Genomic DNA, 15,516 nt, shown 5'->3' on the forward strand with positions numbered 1-15,516 from the left:
TGTACAAGAGAAAGAATATTACAATATATAAACATTAACTATTATTATTGATGCCCAGATGGTATCTGTTTTAGTTCGACCTAACGTACATAAACTGCAATATTTGTATAACTATGTTGGTGTCACAGCATCATCTGATGGAAAACATGAGCCATGTTTAAAAACATAAACTAATCGTGTTATAGTACATTATGTAGTCCGTCACATACGTACCGTTGCTAAGTAACGCAAGGTGGCAGCACCGCACGTAGAAACGGTCCGTTAACAGACGTAGAAGAAGAAAGCAGCGGAAGAAGATGAGCTAGTTTCGTTTCCGAGTGACCTATTTAGCCTCTCCTGTTAGCATCAGTGAATAATCTTTATCTCCAACAATGGACTCGGTCGCTCTTATATCAGCAGTCTGCCGTTGTTGATGTCTAGTTTCTGACTGTTAACCTAAAGAAGCGACAGGAAACAAAAGGCGGTTTCCAGCTTAAAGCGAAGCTAAATAAACCAACGTTAGCTGTTGTTAGCCACTTGGATTAAAATGAGTTGTCAATCGTTAGCTGCGCTGTGAACTCAGTTGTTTCCTTTGGGCTGTTCACATTAGCCGACTAGCTGATTGTCGCTTACACCTTTAGCTGTCTTGGCTTAGCTTGGTTCACTCTTAAAGCTCCCTTGGATGTTCAGTGTGGTAAGTACAGTTTGATTAAGATAACTTTATTAGCCTGGTAAGTTAGCATCCATCATCTGAACAACTAGCTTTGTCCCAATCAGTGCTATCATGTATTTAACTAACGCTACCTTGTGTTTGTTGCTAACACTCAGCTAACTACAGTGTGCTGTGCTCTAACTCTGTACTGTAACTCCGCATCTGTTACAGCACATGTAGCTACTGCAGGAGGACTTACTAACATTAACATTAACATCAGGACATTAGGACATTAGGACATGAGGACATCAGGACATGAGGACATTAGGAACTAGGGCTGTGCTGAGACAATGCTTCCTGTCCCACTGAGATGATGTGTAGGAAAAGTTTGGTAGCCAGCTGATTCACTTTTTATTGTTAATATAATCTATAATCTCTTTTTCAGTTTGGAAATAAAAATCCTTATTATGGGTACGATCAAACTCTTGTGCTTGAAGAAAAAGGTTTTATTAAGGCGGTTCTTTGTGAAGTTGTTTAATAAAGACCACAAAAAGCTGCTCAAATTTTCCTCAAATGTTAAAACCGGAGTTTCCCCTCCATCTTTGTTTAGGATAAACAGAACCATAATAATAAAGGAGATGTTGTGGTCTCTCAGTTTCTTTCTCCAGCCTTGTTCTCGGTACAGATCTTTTGAGTTTTGGTGGCGGTTAAAACAGCTGATTCATGATTATGTAGCTATACAAGCTGGAACTGGGTAGAAGGAGTATGAACATACTGCGTGTATGTAGGAATGCCCCATGATTTAACTGCATTTATCCTATTTATAATTCACACAGTGGAGCACTCACTCCCCTTTCCCAGAGTACCTCGCTGCGGCTTCTAGCAGTTTAAATATTTCATGCTGGGTGTGTTACCATATCTGCTGCCTGTATTCCATAAATACAGATCATCATGTCTTCGTCTTTATAACAACAAGGGAGTTCTACAGACTCAGAAATAGCCTGCTTTAGTGGTAAAGGCCATTATTCGTGGTTTACCCACACGGTTGAGACAATCACGACTATCCACCGTTAATGAATAATCATTCATCATTTCCAAACCTGTACCATAAAGAACCCGTCCTGTTCTTCTGTATTACAGCCAGGAAGTGACTCCTCAGCCCCATGTCTGCTGAGGCCTCAGTTAGCAGTGGTGATGCTGCTGACTCTGCCCAGTCTGCTGTTTCCCAGCCTGCCTTCCACAACACAGATGAGCTCAGAAATCGGGGTCTGCTGGGGAGCAAGTATGTCAAATTAAATGTGGGTGGCTCGCTCCATTACACAACTGTCCAGACATTAAGCAAGGAAGACAGTCTGCTGCGGAGCATATGCAACGGAGGAACAGAGGTGACCATAGACTCTGAAGGTGAGTGGATGTGTCTGTCTGGTGAGCACAAACCTTTTTACTGGATCCACGTTGTTATTTACGGGAATATTAACATGTCACTTTGAGTATGGAGTATTTATATCAATTCTAACTGACTAAAATCTTCACTAAATATAATTGCATAACAAATGACTCAAAGCACATTTTCCTGCTGTCCCAGGTTGGGTAGTTTTAGATAGGTGTGGCCGACACTTTGGACTTGTTTTGAACTTCCTGCGAGATGGCTCAGTTCCACTTCCAGAGGACCACAAAGAACTGGATGAGGTTTTGAAGGAGGCCCAGTACTATCGGGTCCAGGGACTCGTCCAGCACTGCGTCAGTGCCATGCAGGTAATCATTTTTATTGAATTTGGGCATCTAAAAACATAAACCAATTCAGATGTAAAGCATACAGTTCTTATATAATACTAGCACATTAAACAAAGTAAAAAAATAAGTATTTTATAATTTCCTCATCCCTTCCAGTGTCTGTTTAATCAAAACATAGTCAGTTATTAGTTGTCTTTGTCAGTTATTATGTAAAAACACATCTGCTGGTTGCTTACTTTTCTCCATTTGATATCATAATACTTTTTAATATTTCCAGGTTTTAGCTATTGTTATTAAGTGATTATTTTTATGCACTTAGTCGATTCATTGATACTTACAAAAATGTGTTGGTTGCAGATGTTTTTTTTAATGTACTTTCTTTGTTTGCCTTCAGAAACAAAAGGATGTTTTTGAAACTGTGTGTCGCATCCCCATGATCACCTCAGCCAAAGAAGAACAGAAGATGATTGCTACTTGCAGAAAAGTAAATTACATTGCATCTCTTGTTCAATACTTTATTATTAGTTGTAGCTGTATTACAAAATCAAGTGCATTTTATCTAAATCAAAAGGACCACTGACAAAATTGTCAGTATTTGTCAGTACTTCATTGTTAGGTTAGCAGCTGTGAAATCCTAATTGTCCACTGTACTAGGGTACAGACTCTGTACAGAATTGGAAAAATAATAGATATCTTTAAAGAGATTTAGAATTGTAAACCATGAAAATTGTAGTTAGCCAGTTTTGTTTGAATTGTTGACTATGTATTATCAATTTCATTCACTCTTGGTGAAGATTTCTTTGTATGTACACACAGCTACCCAGGTTTATTCCTGTTTCTTGTCTCTACAGCCGGTAGTAAAATTGCAGAACAACAGAGGAAACAACAAATACTCGTACACCAGGTAAATGTTAACACTGACTTTATATGTGTCAGAGAGACAGTGTTTGATATTTGAAGAGCCACATGCTGCGACAGCAAACTCTCATGTGTCTCATGTGTTCACTTCACCTTCGCTTTTTGGATTCTGAGTGGAAAGAGTTTAATAATCTTCTCAGTTGATGATTCCTTCCTCTTTGTCTCTCCCTGTGACCAGCAACTCTGATGATAACCTGCTGAAGAACATCGAACTGTTTGACAAACTTGTGCTACGATTTAATGGCCGCGTCCTGTTTGTCAAAGATGTGCTTGGGGATGAGATCTGCTGTTGGTCTTTCTATGGTGAAGGCCGCAAGATTGCTGAAGTATGCTGCACGTCCATTGTCTATGCCACAGAGAAGAAGCAGACCAAAGTAAGCATGACATAACGTGCACACAGATTCCTTAAAGCAGTGGATTCCAGGAACTATGGCTATTCGCTTTCTGACTGTTAGTTGGACAACGGTTAGTTAGCTTAGCATAGCTTAGCACAAAGATAAAGCTAACTAGCCTGGCTCTGTCTGACAAAACCTACCACCAGCTCCTCTAAAGATCCCCAATCAACACTAATCTGGGACAAAGCAAAGGCTTGCTGCTTCCCCCTTTTTTCAGTCATTATGCTAAGCTAAGCTAACCAGCTGTTGGCTGGAACTGTATTATATAAATTATAGCACACAAAAAGGGTTAGAAAATGTCTTCCGATCTCCTTTTTTTACTGTTATGATATTCACATTACCTTTAATTAGAAACAGAGCACATGTAAGTCATAGCTGTACTTAAAGAACCTCACTCTCTCGTTCCAAGCTTGTAGGAGAAACTATGGTTGCCATGATAACGTAAACAACTCTGTCTAGGGCCAGTGTTTGGTTTTGAGCTATAAAAGAAACATGGCGGACTCCGTAGAAGACTAAAACGACATACATACCTATGAATATTATATTCAATTTCTGCCAAAAGATCCTCCTTAATGTTGCACACTGGACATACATTTGATAGTCAACTCTTTCTATTGCAACAGATTCTTGTGGTCAGAGCAAGAAAATACACTTAAAGGTCCAGAGTGTAACATTTTGTGCCTCCACTGTAGTTTCTCCTACACCCTTAGAACGGGAGAGAGAGGCGAGGGCTGTGTAATCTGCACACTGGTCCTTTAAATTACATGCTAGTATTTTTTTCAACCAGCATTTCTGCTTTAACAGTTAGTAGAACAAAATCTTAACTAAACTATATTGTCCACAGCAGGTACATCGTGAGCGACTCACCACTAAACTTGAATATCTGTGTCATTAGGTTGAGTTTCCTGAGGCACGAATCTTTGAAGAAACCCTAAATATCCTCATTTATGAAAACGGCAGAGGATCTGGTCCAGGAGGCTTACACCTTTTAGATTCAAGAGGCTCAGGGTCATCACTAGGAGCTGGCCAATCGGAGGAAGAGGGTGCTGTGGGAGGCGACAGACGAGTAAGACGGATCCACGTGAGGAGGCATATAATGCATGATGAAAGAGGGCACGGTCAGCAAACTGTGTATAAGGACTAATAATGTGAAAACACAAGACATGGGAGAGTGACTTAATGTATGTTGATTTTCTGTTGGATGCTAGCGGAATGAAAGATACCCTTGATCTTAGCAATAGCTAGGTAGTTAGTCATTTCAGTAAATGTCTTTAGACAGAAATGTAAGGGTTGATGACTGAAGTAAGAGTTGTTTGGACATGAAAAATGTTTACAAGAAAACAAATTGTGTACATCATTTAAATAGGAAATATGCAAATTACCTGGGACATGAAACTGGTGTACTTTGCAAATGTTAAGGCACCTCCTGCAAGTTACTGAATGGGCCTCGAAACCCAACTCCAACTCCACATGTGGATTTAATTCCTAGAGCAGGCAGTCACCTTTTAATGTGGGTGTTATGGTGATATGCACTGGCACCCTCCTCTGTGTTTTGACTTGTAGGAAACACTGTGTCAGGCTGTTTGTCCAGGTTGTGAAACATCTGTTGCCTTTTCATATGTTGGACTGATATTTGCTGCCTGACAGTAATGAACAGAGGATGGTCAAGTTTAGCTTAGATATGTTAACACTGGAATAAACCTGAGTAGCCATTTTTAGTGAGGTTGTCAATGAATGAGATTGTTGAGCAGCTCCATTTTCTTTATTTAAATTATTACTGCTGTTGCTTCAAGATGTTTTTTATTAATTAATTTATGAACCTAATTTATTGTTTGGTATTTAACGTATTGTACGCAATCTTTGTGTTAACTAGTGCTCAAGTGAGTTTTAATTTTTGGAATGATATGATGCACTCTATAGCACACGTCAGATTTTGAATTTACTCCTGTAAGTGACTAAATAGTGAACTTACATTTCAGTTTAATGTTTCAAGAGGAACCGTGACCATTTCTTTCATTGTGTACTTTATTCTGAGCCATGATTTTTCACTTTCGCTTTATATCTTATACCAAACCACTGAAATTTGCTCAAAGTAATTGGCCGTACGCTGACGATAAAGGTAAATAATACTGGGTTGTATTTGTATTTCCCTCAGGGAGAGGATAAGTATTTTCTTTCTAATATTCACCGGTGTCTTGTGTAAATTTAATCACTCTGAATACTGAAAAAACATTGAATGAGAGCAATATGTATCTCAGACCCTTTATAAAATCACCTTGGAATACTTTAAAATATGCACTAATATAACTTCCGTCCAACAGTGGTCATGGGAATGTTCTGAATAAATTACTTATGAAATCCAACTCAAGCTTTTTGGTCTCATTTTTTCCTTCTTTCCTAAGTATAATTAAAAAAAATTGACTCCAATGCATACATACAGAAACAAATAGAAGTTACCCACAGGATATTTATTACTGTGCTTACTTGATATACTCAAACATTTCATTTATTCATCCTTGTGGTTCAGAACTCCACAACTTCATCTGGTTTTGAAGTGGGCCCCCTTCAACTGTGTTAAGTCGACTGACCCACAACGATTCAGAGGGGCTCGACAGTAGTCCTGGAATCACCCCCTTGGGCCCTCAGGTCTACTTGCCACTGCCCTCCCTCTCCTCTGCCAGTCTGGTTGTGCCATTGTTCAGTTCTTCCAGCCATCTGGATGCTGTCTCCGCCCACCTGGTGATATCCACAACCAATATCTTGTGGGTGGTTCCTTTGACCTCAAAGATTCCCAAGTGCTCCAAGCTTAGGCTCATGTACCTCCTCAGTCCTTTCCTCCGAGGGTACTGTCAGCTCCAGGAAGGACATCAGTTGTAGTTCCTGACCAGAGTATAATGTCAACTTGAGTTTCCTTCCAAAGTCAACCCTTATTTTGCAGTCATTTGCCGTAGTAATGCAGAAGGAGATCTGGGCAGCAGAGGAAGGCAGGGTGGTGGCTATGAGGCAGCAGGGCAGTTGGGTGGTGCAGTGTTCAAGGAAGATCTCTGGGATGGAGGGACATCAAGAATATGGAGGGGCACTGGATCAAGTTTCTGCTCTGTTCCATCTATAATGTGCAAAGGTGGAGACTAAGTGAGAGTCCTGTTATTTGCTGTGTGGGACACCAGACAACCAGGAACACATCCTGTCATAATGTCCATTTCATCATTGCTAAAGTATTTAACAGTGTAAAAGAAAGGTACAACCAAATCTTATGAAAGGAAACATGAAGGACAACAAAGGAGAAAAAACAATACAGGCAGATTCCATTTTAAACTTTTTCTAAATATTTAGATAAATGTAGTTGTGTAAGTCCATGACATATGTTAAATTAAAGAAGAAAGAGATAAATCAGTACGATTAATTCAGTTTAAGGGGACTGTACTAAAAGTACAAGATCAGAGGATTAAGATTTTATATTGTGAAGGGGCGTGGCGCGGGCGTGACGTCACATCCGCGTACGTCCGGGGCGCCAAAAAAAAAAAGAAACCACCGCAGTTTGAAATGATGGCGTCCGAGAAAGACACGACCAGTCTCCGCTGGTTTGTCTGTGGTCAACTCCGAGATGAGCCAGACCTCAGGTACTGCTGTTTGTTAACGTCACTGTTTATTGTGTGTTTATATTTACTGTCAGTGGTTCACAGGTAACTAAGTTCTAACGTTAACATACAGGCAGATAACAGTGAAAGCCTCCAGCTTACCTCTCTAAACACTGCTTTCCAATGGCCATTGAACCACTCAGACCAGCTGCATTCACTGTAACGGGAATGTGCCACTTACCACTGAAGATACACACAGGTTAATGTTATGGTCGGTCCCAACATGAAGCTGTCAGCCTTTAGATAGGCCAACTTTGTAAGGCTTACATTTAAGGCTTGCTTAGCTTTGTTAAAAGTTGAGTTAACATAAGATAAGATGTTCCTTTATTGATCCCCTTTTTGAGAAATTCAAAGTGAAGTATTCGTGTGAGTGACAGTTGCCAAGCAGTGGTATTTGCCATCATAGTAGTGTATGAAGTTGTATGTTTCAGTGGAACAAGTGTATGGTTTCCCAGTGTGGGTACATTTTATGCTTAAAGTGTATCTAGTAATGTGCAAGCCTCTCGTTTGTGGAAGTAGAAAAAGGTTTTATTGACTGTAGAGAACTTATAAACTCCCAGTTTCCTGCACAAATTAAAGTTTTGTTTTGCCATTTTGTTTTTACGGTCTTCATCTTTTTAAAAATCATCTCAAATATCGGTTTCACATGTATTTCTCATTCTGTATTCAACAACACAAAGTTAATTATGTCCATTACTATAAATAACCCCTCCCTCACACACCTTGACGTAATCTTTCTAATGTCTTATTCCAGCACACTGACCTTGAGGATTTTGAAAAAGCGATATCTGGCCCATGTGCGATGTGAATCATTAAGTAGAGGTCAGAGACATTTCATGAAACAGGTGGTTCAAGAGGAGCTGATGAAAATGCAGGTACCTGAATAATCACTATACCGTTTTTCTTTTTTTAGGAGCGTAACTTTTATTGCTGTAGTCATCAACATTTTTTCCTGCTAGGATAATGACAAGATTAAAAGTGAGTTGGAGACCAAAAAGCTCCAAAACAAAAGGAAGAGAGTAAAAGAGAATGACGAGGTGATAAGTGGGGCAGAAGATGAAGTTAAATCCACGGCAAAGAAATCTCGTCAGTCAAGATCATCATCAGGTAAGTTATAACTGTATGCAGTGCATCTAGATGACTGTGATTTTAATAATGGATAGCATGTTCTAGTTAGAAGTTACTTAATGTAAAATATCTTGGACCATCATTAACAACAGGACTTTAAGCAAGAATTATTTTCAGATTGATTAAATTGTTTTGTCTGAAATAAATGTCCCTTAGTGCTTGGTGATGATATCAGAGGTCTTATTTTGTCTGACTAATTGTCCAGAACCCACGTACTTTCAGTTTACAGTGATATAAAATAGAGAAATGATTCTCATATATGAGAAGAAAATAGTTAATTCATTTTATGGTCAAAGGTTCAGGAGGATCTGCTGGAAGAAATGGAATATAATATTCATAGTTGAAAGAGCTGATTTATCTACACAGGAGCAGGTCCTCTTCTAAGTAGTCCGCCACGTTGAACCGCCATGTTTCTACAGTAGCCCAGAATGAATAAACTAGACACGGGCTGTAGACAGGGCCTTTGGTGAGCTTCGTGGCCACAATAGTTTCTCTTACACGCGTCACACCCTGTTCTCATTCCCAGATCGTCAAATACCAACAGGAGCAGTGTTTCAATCTGCAACTTCACAGCTGGATGCCACTAAATCCTACACACTGGTCCTTTAAAGTCCTCGTTCAAGCAGAATTGTTTATTGTAGGTTAAGATGATCACTACTATATATGTGACATATTTCACGGAAGACAATACTAATAGTCATTTGACCACAGCTATGGTCCAGGCAGGTCAGCTGCTGCACTCAAGACCATACTTTGGTTGGCATACCACTCACTGAAGGCAGTTGCCACTTCAGATGATCTCACTCAGTCAGTACTTACGTTACCTACCTGACCATGTCTGTGTGAGGTTTGTTCATTAAGTTTGGTTGCTCTGCTGTAACCCATGAAATGTTGTCTTTTCTTTGCGTGGTTAATGACAGAATCTGAAGATAAAGAGGACTGCAAAACAGGAAGTGGGGAGAGTAAGGAGGAAGAGCAAATTCAGTCTGAATCTGAGGATGAAGAGCAAGCAGTGCAAAAATCAAATGGAAACGGTAAACGGCAGATAAACAGTGAAGACTCTGAAGATGAGGAAAAGTCTGAAAAAGAAGAGAATGAGCGTGACTGTGATGACAGTCCAAAAGAAATGGTGAAGAAGAGAGAAAGTAATACAAAGAACGGAAAGACAGGAAGTGGTGATGCAAGTGAAGGAAAGAAAACACCACAGAGCGATAAAGAGAATGAAACTGACACAGATGGCAAAGCAGAAAGGAGCGACAAAATCAATGCTACTGACTCCTCAGACAACAGACAAGGTGCCTATGCAAACTTTATACTACACTGTATATCCCACACATGAAGGCCTATTGTTTATATTTTCACTGTTTTTTTTTTTTTTATATGACTTGATATGACTTTCTGGTTTATTATGCAGAAAAAAAAGTCTTGGGAGAAAAGAAAAATAACGACCCAGACTCTGATTCATCATCACTTCCCTCTGTGGAGGATGAACATCATAGTGAGACGGAAAATACACAAGATAAAAAGAAGAAGAAAACCGTGAAAAAAGAGGAGCGCAGCAAAAGTCAAAAGGTGAGTCCATTAGTGATGTTATGAATCAAAGTCAGTCCGAATCAAGAATCAAGGTTGTAAAGAATTTAAGTCTTAAAAATCTTTATTTTAAATTAAATTAAATGGTCAAATTTTACACAGTAAAAAAAAAAAAGAATAACTGAAATATTTTCTGTCTGCAAGTGCCCAATTCTTTATCCTAGTAAATTCAAATGTACACAGAAGTAGACTAGAGATGTAGAATAAATGCCACAACCTCTTCAGTCCTCTGATTTCTCCTGCAGGATGACAACAGAGCCATTTTGAGGCTCAAACGCTACATCGCTCTCTGTGGTGTGAAGAAGAACTACAAGAAGCTCCTCGATGGCTGTCGCTCTGTGCGCTCCAAGGTGGCTGTTCTGAAGAAGGAGCTGGAAGATATTGGTGTCCAAGGTCAGTGGGAATACAGTCCTCTTTTAACAGGACATACATTCTGGGGGGCTGAAAACTGCAAATTCCTTTTTTATATTTGCCTTTAAGTAATAATGTGTGTATGTGTTTTTTAAACAGGCAATCCATCTATTGAGAAATGCAAAAAAGTCAAAATGAAGAGAGAGGAAGATGAGGAACTAGTTGATATGGATGTCAGCAACATTATTGTCACACAAGGTAACTGTTTTTCTCTCTTCTTGGGTGTTTACATCCATTACTATATGCTTTATATACTATACTATATGCTTATTATTATGTAGTTTAAAGTAGCCAAACGGAGTTGTTCACTTGTTCATAAAAAACGCTTTAAATACTGTAATTTTTTTAATCCACATGAATCTGTACCAACCCAAAATACTAATGGATGCAAATGCAAAAAAAAATTGAAAACAAAATTTATTTCTTGTGCATATCTCTTATCAATACTTGATTTTCATTGTAGTGTAGGGTTTGGGCAATATGTTAAAATTTTCCAACCAGCCACAATCAGTCAAGCGACTGATTGCTGATACAATATCTCGCTCTACAGCTGTCTTTCTTCTCACTTGTTTTCGGCTCAATATGTATACTGCACTGCTGAGCAGCAGCTCTCATTCTTTGGAGGTAGACCTTTAAATTTATCAAATAAATAAATAAATAAAACAGTCAAAGTGATGGAGTCAGCAGATAGCAGATATATTTGTCCAATCACCCAACCCTATTACAGTGTTAACAGAAAAGACCAATTGAATTTTAATATGAATTCTTGAAAAGCAAACCGATATAATTGCATTGGGCTTGGAAATTCTAAGTTATTATGTTAATGTAATGCATATGCACAGGTCATGTAAGCACAGTTAGTGCTGTAAAAATGGCTTTTACATGCACCTCACTGATACCTTAAGATGTCATATCTGGGTTGGGTCAAGAAGTGCACCTATAGTAAATCACGAGTATTGTTTATCATTTTTATAGCACACACAAAATATGAATATGTTGGGGTACCTCTCTCAGGTCGACCTAAGCGCAGGGCCTCAGCCTGGCAGGAACAACAGGACGCTCCATCCTCTCCATATCTGCGCACTCTGAACTCTGACTCTGATAGTGATCAGGAACACGACACACCGAGAGGGCGCAGAAGAACAACAGACTGGGCCAACCTGCAGGGGATCATTAGTGACGATGCAGACAGCGACTGACCGGGAAATAAATTACTTTGATTGTGAGGATTCTGATACAAAAAAAATCAGTGGAGAGTTGATAAATGATTGTTTCATGTACATCTAGTATGTTGTATTTCAAATAAAAGTATTTTTCCCGGTGTATAAAAACATGTGCTGATTCACTGTTTATTATAGCTGAATGAAATAAATGTATATAAAAGTATTCGCCTGAAATATTTTCTCTGTTCCCATGGAAACGTGTTGACTGCGTCACATTTCCGGAACTAAGGTTAGTAAACTCAGAGATATACGGAATATCTCGCCGACGGACTGGTCCTACGCGGTAAAGTGTCCTCCTGCATCCCTACAGGTCAAGAGATAGTTGGTGTTATTTGTTAATTCTGAATACTCGTACAGTTGTTGTGTGTTTGTGTGCGGCAGCAATGTGCTACACCGACGAACAGACTCTTGCTAATGAACATGTCAGTGTTTGTTCTCAGTCAGACGACGGCTGGATACCAAATAGCTGCATGCATGTGACCCTCAACTCGACTGTCACTGAGGTATCTCAATAACAGATTATAATAGAAAAACTATTTCAATATCTATGCTGGATCGAAAGAGCTTAAAGTCCAGGTTAATGTTTTGCTTAAACTCTTACAAATTGTTATATTATTAAATCTCTGATTCTGAGCACCAAGTGTTACTGCTACTGTCCATCAGAAGTTGCACTAAATAACCTAACTTTCTTATCTAAATTAAGTTGAAAACACACTGCATCCAGTATATTCTCTCAAATCTGGTTTACTTAGAGCCTATACCACACACTTTATACAGGTTTTATACAGGAATGGATGATGAAGCACCAGACGAGGCCTCTGAGGAGCTCAGGACCAGGCACATCGGAGGGTGGGGTGTTGCTCAGATAGCTGCTGGCACTGGGCTTGCTGTATACGCTATGTGGGTGGGAATCCTCCAACCTGGCTTCCGAAGAGTCCCCTTGAAGCTGCAGGTATAGTTTAAAGCTTTATAACATTTTGAATTGATGTGACTCTTAAACTCTAAAGTGATCTGAGAAACACTTTTTATTGGAAGCTCTTTACATTTTCTTCCAGGTCCCTTACACTCCTGCCAGCAAAGCTCAAGTAGGCAATGTAATGACGTTGCTGAGAGGTCGAAAGGGGGGCCTTGTGGACTTGGGATCGGGTGATGGTCGTATTGTAAGTATAATCAAGGTATTTGGGTTCTATTTTTCTTGCACTTGTGAGCAATTGATTTTAACTCGGATAGTTTTTAACCCTTAAGGTCTTGGAAGCCCATCTGCAGAGTTTCGCTCCTTCTGTTGGTTATGAGCTCAACCCCTGGCTTGTTCGCCTGGCCCGCTTTCATGCGTGGAGAGCAGGTCATCATGAAAAAGTGTCGTACCGAAGGGAAGATCTCTGGAAGGTTTGTCACTTGTGTTATGGCATTAGTAACACGCCTGTTCAAATTAGCAAACAGAAGTTACCATTAATGAGTATTTCCAAATAATCTTGGCAACAATACATTTCTGCAACAACATGATGGAAATGTCCTCACTCCCAGAAGAAATAGTGACACAGTCAAACATTTTTATGAATAAACACACCAGAGAAAAAATATTTGTCTATTTACCACCTGCCTTTTATCTCATCACAGGTCGACTTGACAAAATGCAAGAATGTCACAGTGTTTTTGGCTCCTAGCGTGGTGAGTAATCTACTAATATTCTATTATATTTTAGTAATAGTAATAAGCTCAAGTGAGCTCAGTGAAAAGCCAGGTGAGACGAGGCGTGGTTGGTCTACAGAAACTCTTGTCTCTGTTTCAGCCAGGTGGTTACAACTTGTTAAAAGGAACCTGAACGCCATTACCTTACTACATTTTTTCTAGATTTTAGATACAAAGATTCTGTGAAGAATCTGTCAGTACATGGTTGAAGTGCAGGCTCATTTGGATGTGTTATTATGGGTCACTTCCTATTAAAAGTGTTTTTGTGTTCCTAGCTTTTATTATTGCAGCAGAAGTTGCAGGCTGAGCTGCCTGATGATGCCTTGGTGGTAGCTGGTCGTTTTCCCTTCCCTGACTGGACACCCTGCAGGATTGAGGGACATGGTGTGGACAGAGCCTGGGCATATAGCATGCAAGCACAAAGACAGCACATCTTCAAGAGAAATGATAAGCTCACAGTCACTGATAGCAACAATGAAGTAACCAAGGAGAAAGAATCCATTTGAAGCTACATGGATGTCTTTTCCCCTCTAGAATGGTGACATGGCACTATACTGTATATGACTGACTTACTCCTGATCCTTCAATGGAATATTGAGAATGTTTAACATAACTTGACTGGATACTTTTTTGACAACATCTACAACTGGATGTAGTCTGACAAACTACTCCACTGTCACTGAAATGACAGGGATCAGAAAACATGTAGGTTTTTGCACAAATGCTCTTTTCTGCTGTTGTGATGGAGGGGATCCTTCATAATGCTTTCTGTAACCACACCTTTACCTCCAGAATACTGTAAATGTTTTTGGGATTACCTACCTTTTTAAATGTTGTATTTAAATGCCAAACCACTGAAGAGTATTTTCTCTTCTATTGATTGTTATTTGTTAGTACTTGTTGTCCTTGAGCAAGGCACCTAACCCCTAACTGATCCCGGAGTGCCTCTACATGGCAGCCCATCACTCCACCTGTATGTGCATTAATGTATTTTGTGTGTGTACGCAAAACATTAGGGGAGAAAATAATTTCCTCATTAGGGATAAATAAAGTATATCCTCTTCCTCTTCCTCCTCTATTTGTTATGCAGGCCTACATATAATTAGACAACTTCAGAGGAAACTTTGGAAGGAGGAACTTAAAGTTTAAAAGCTTTGTGGGTTTGGTCAAAGGCACTTAGTGTTGTGGTAATGTCTTTGTGTCAGCAGCTGTGGATTGTGGCTCTTCAGGCTCGGGATGTCAAAGGGGACTCTTTTTTTTTTCCAATCTCACTGCCAGATTGTTACACTTGTATAAGTCCCCTTCATGTTCCACAGCAGTATGACATAGTTACCTCTGTACACATTTTTTTGGTGTGTGTAAATAATTATCCAGTAGGTTTGTTATTGGCTTTGCCAAAAAATCTCTTTATTCTCTTGAATTGTATGTTTTTACTTTGCTGCTATAGTTTCTGCAATAAAAGTAATTGCTCTAATCTCTATATGGACTATAAATTGCCCTTTCTTGAGCATCATGTGCTGGAATAATGTGTGTTTATTATCTGGGGAAAACACCCCTATGGCTGACATTAGTCAGTGGGTCACGTTGATAGTGGCCTAAGCAAAACAAACAATATGGTTTACAGTGACTAAAACATGTACTTTTGTAAGCAGTCACAGATATTGTTATTGATAATGCTGCATTTACACGATCCAGGATAGCTTTAAACATAAACTGAATGATCTCTGTATACGACTACCAGTAATAAACTGGATGTTTTATATGAGAAAAGGAGAAGTTAAAGAGAGGAGAGAAATCTAAATATCCCCATAAAGCCAGACTTCTTCAAATTGTGCAATGTTGCTTGGAAGGTCCTGCAGATAATAAATCAGTAATGAGGTGAAGTACTGCAGATGCATGGGTCCAAGGAGAGAGAACCAGCCACTATATTTATCTCTTTAGGAGGCAGTGCATACTTCCACCCTGTCTCATGACATCCATACTGTTTATTCTTTTGTCTTGTTATTCCATTGTAAGTCAGACATTTCTGTATGTCCCTTTATGGGCCTGATCTAACCTAGTAGAAAGACAATAAATGAGCATTGTGCATATCAGTACTATATAAAATGAAGTCCACACACTTTCTTTAATTTATAACTCATTGCTGACATTGATATTCA

At 39.3% G+C, this 15,516-nt stretch overlaps 3 protein-coding genes and 1 long non-coding RNA gene across 7 annotated transcripts; 3 read left to right on the top strand and 1 right to left on the bottom strand.

Moving 5' to 3' along the window:
* The first annotated feature begins 282 nt into the window (after positions 1–282).
* On the top strand, positions 283–6,041 carry kctd13 (potassium channel tetramerization domain containing 13). Its single transcript, XM_051388164.1, has 7 exons — positions 283–673; positions 1,772–2,035; positions 2,217–2,386; positions 2,760–2,849; positions 3,217–3,269; positions 3,462–3,657; positions 4,574–6,041. Exons 2-7 carry the CDS (start codon positions 1,795–1,797, stop codon positions 4,820–4,822), a joined length of 999 nt encoding a protein of 332 aa, XP_051244124.1. The 5' UTR covers positions 283–673; positions 1,772–1,794; the 3' UTR covers positions 4,823–6,041.
* A 90-nt stretch (positions 6,042–6,131) lies between these two features.
* On the bottom strand, positions 6,132–9,412 carry LOC127356437 (uncharacterized). The gene is made up of 2 exons (XR_007881987.1): positions 9,273–9,412; positions 6,132–6,784 (listed from the first exon to the last, which is right to left on the bottom strand). It is a non-coding gene; the product is annotated as an uncharacterized LOC127356437 (long non-coding RNA).
* hirip3 (HIRA interacting protein 3) lies at positions 7,189–11,831 on the top strand. Of its 2 annotated transcripts, none has more exons than XM_051388162.1 (8): positions 7,189–7,298; positions 8,071–8,191; positions 8,276–8,423; positions 9,365–9,739; positions 9,859–10,016; positions 10,280–10,427; positions 10,545–10,643; positions 11,421–11,831. In XM_051388162.1, exons 1-8 carry the CDS (start codon positions 7,222–7,224, stop codon positions 11,642–11,644), a joined length of 1,350 nt encoding a protein of 449 aa, XP_051244122.1. In that variant the 5' UTR covers positions 7,189–7,221; the 3' UTR covers positions 11,645–11,831. The 2 variants fall into 2 exon arrangements, with proteins under 2 accessions (XP_051244122.1, XP_051244123.1); XM_051388163.1 differs by having other exon boundaries at positions 11,460–11,831.
* A 69-nt stretch (positions 11,832–11,900) lies between these two features.
* On the top strand, positions 11,901–14,837 carry antkmt (adenine nucleotide translocase lysine methyltransferase). 3 transcript variants are annotated; one of them, XM_051388167.1, is made up of 6 exons: positions 11,901–11,978; positions 12,446–12,620; positions 12,724–12,828; positions 12,914–13,054; positions 13,286–13,336; positions 13,633–14,837. In XM_051388167.1, the coding sequence occupies exons 2-6, from the start codon at positions 12,459–12,461 to the stop codon at positions 13,861–13,863; spliced, it is 690 nt and encodes a 229-aa protein (XP_051244127.1). In that variant the 5' UTR covers positions 11,901–11,978; positions 12,446–12,458; the 3' UTR covers positions 13,864–14,837. The 3 variants fall into 3 exon arrangements, with proteins under 3 accessions (XP_051244127.1, XP_051244125.1, XP_051244126.1); XM_051388165.1 differs by having other exon boundaries at positions 11,949–12,244; XM_051388166.1 differs by having other exon boundaries at positions 11,951–12,171.
* Positions 14,838–15,516: the final 679 nt, after the last annotated feature.

This window comes from Dicentrarchus labrax, unplaced genomic scaffold (genome assembly GCF_905237075.1).
Source record: "Dicentrarchus labrax unplaced genomic scaffold, dlabrax2021, whole genome shotgun sequence".
Classification (NCBI taxonomy): Eukaryota; Metazoa; Chordata; class Actinopteri; family Moronidae; genus Dicentrarchus; species Dicentrarchus labrax.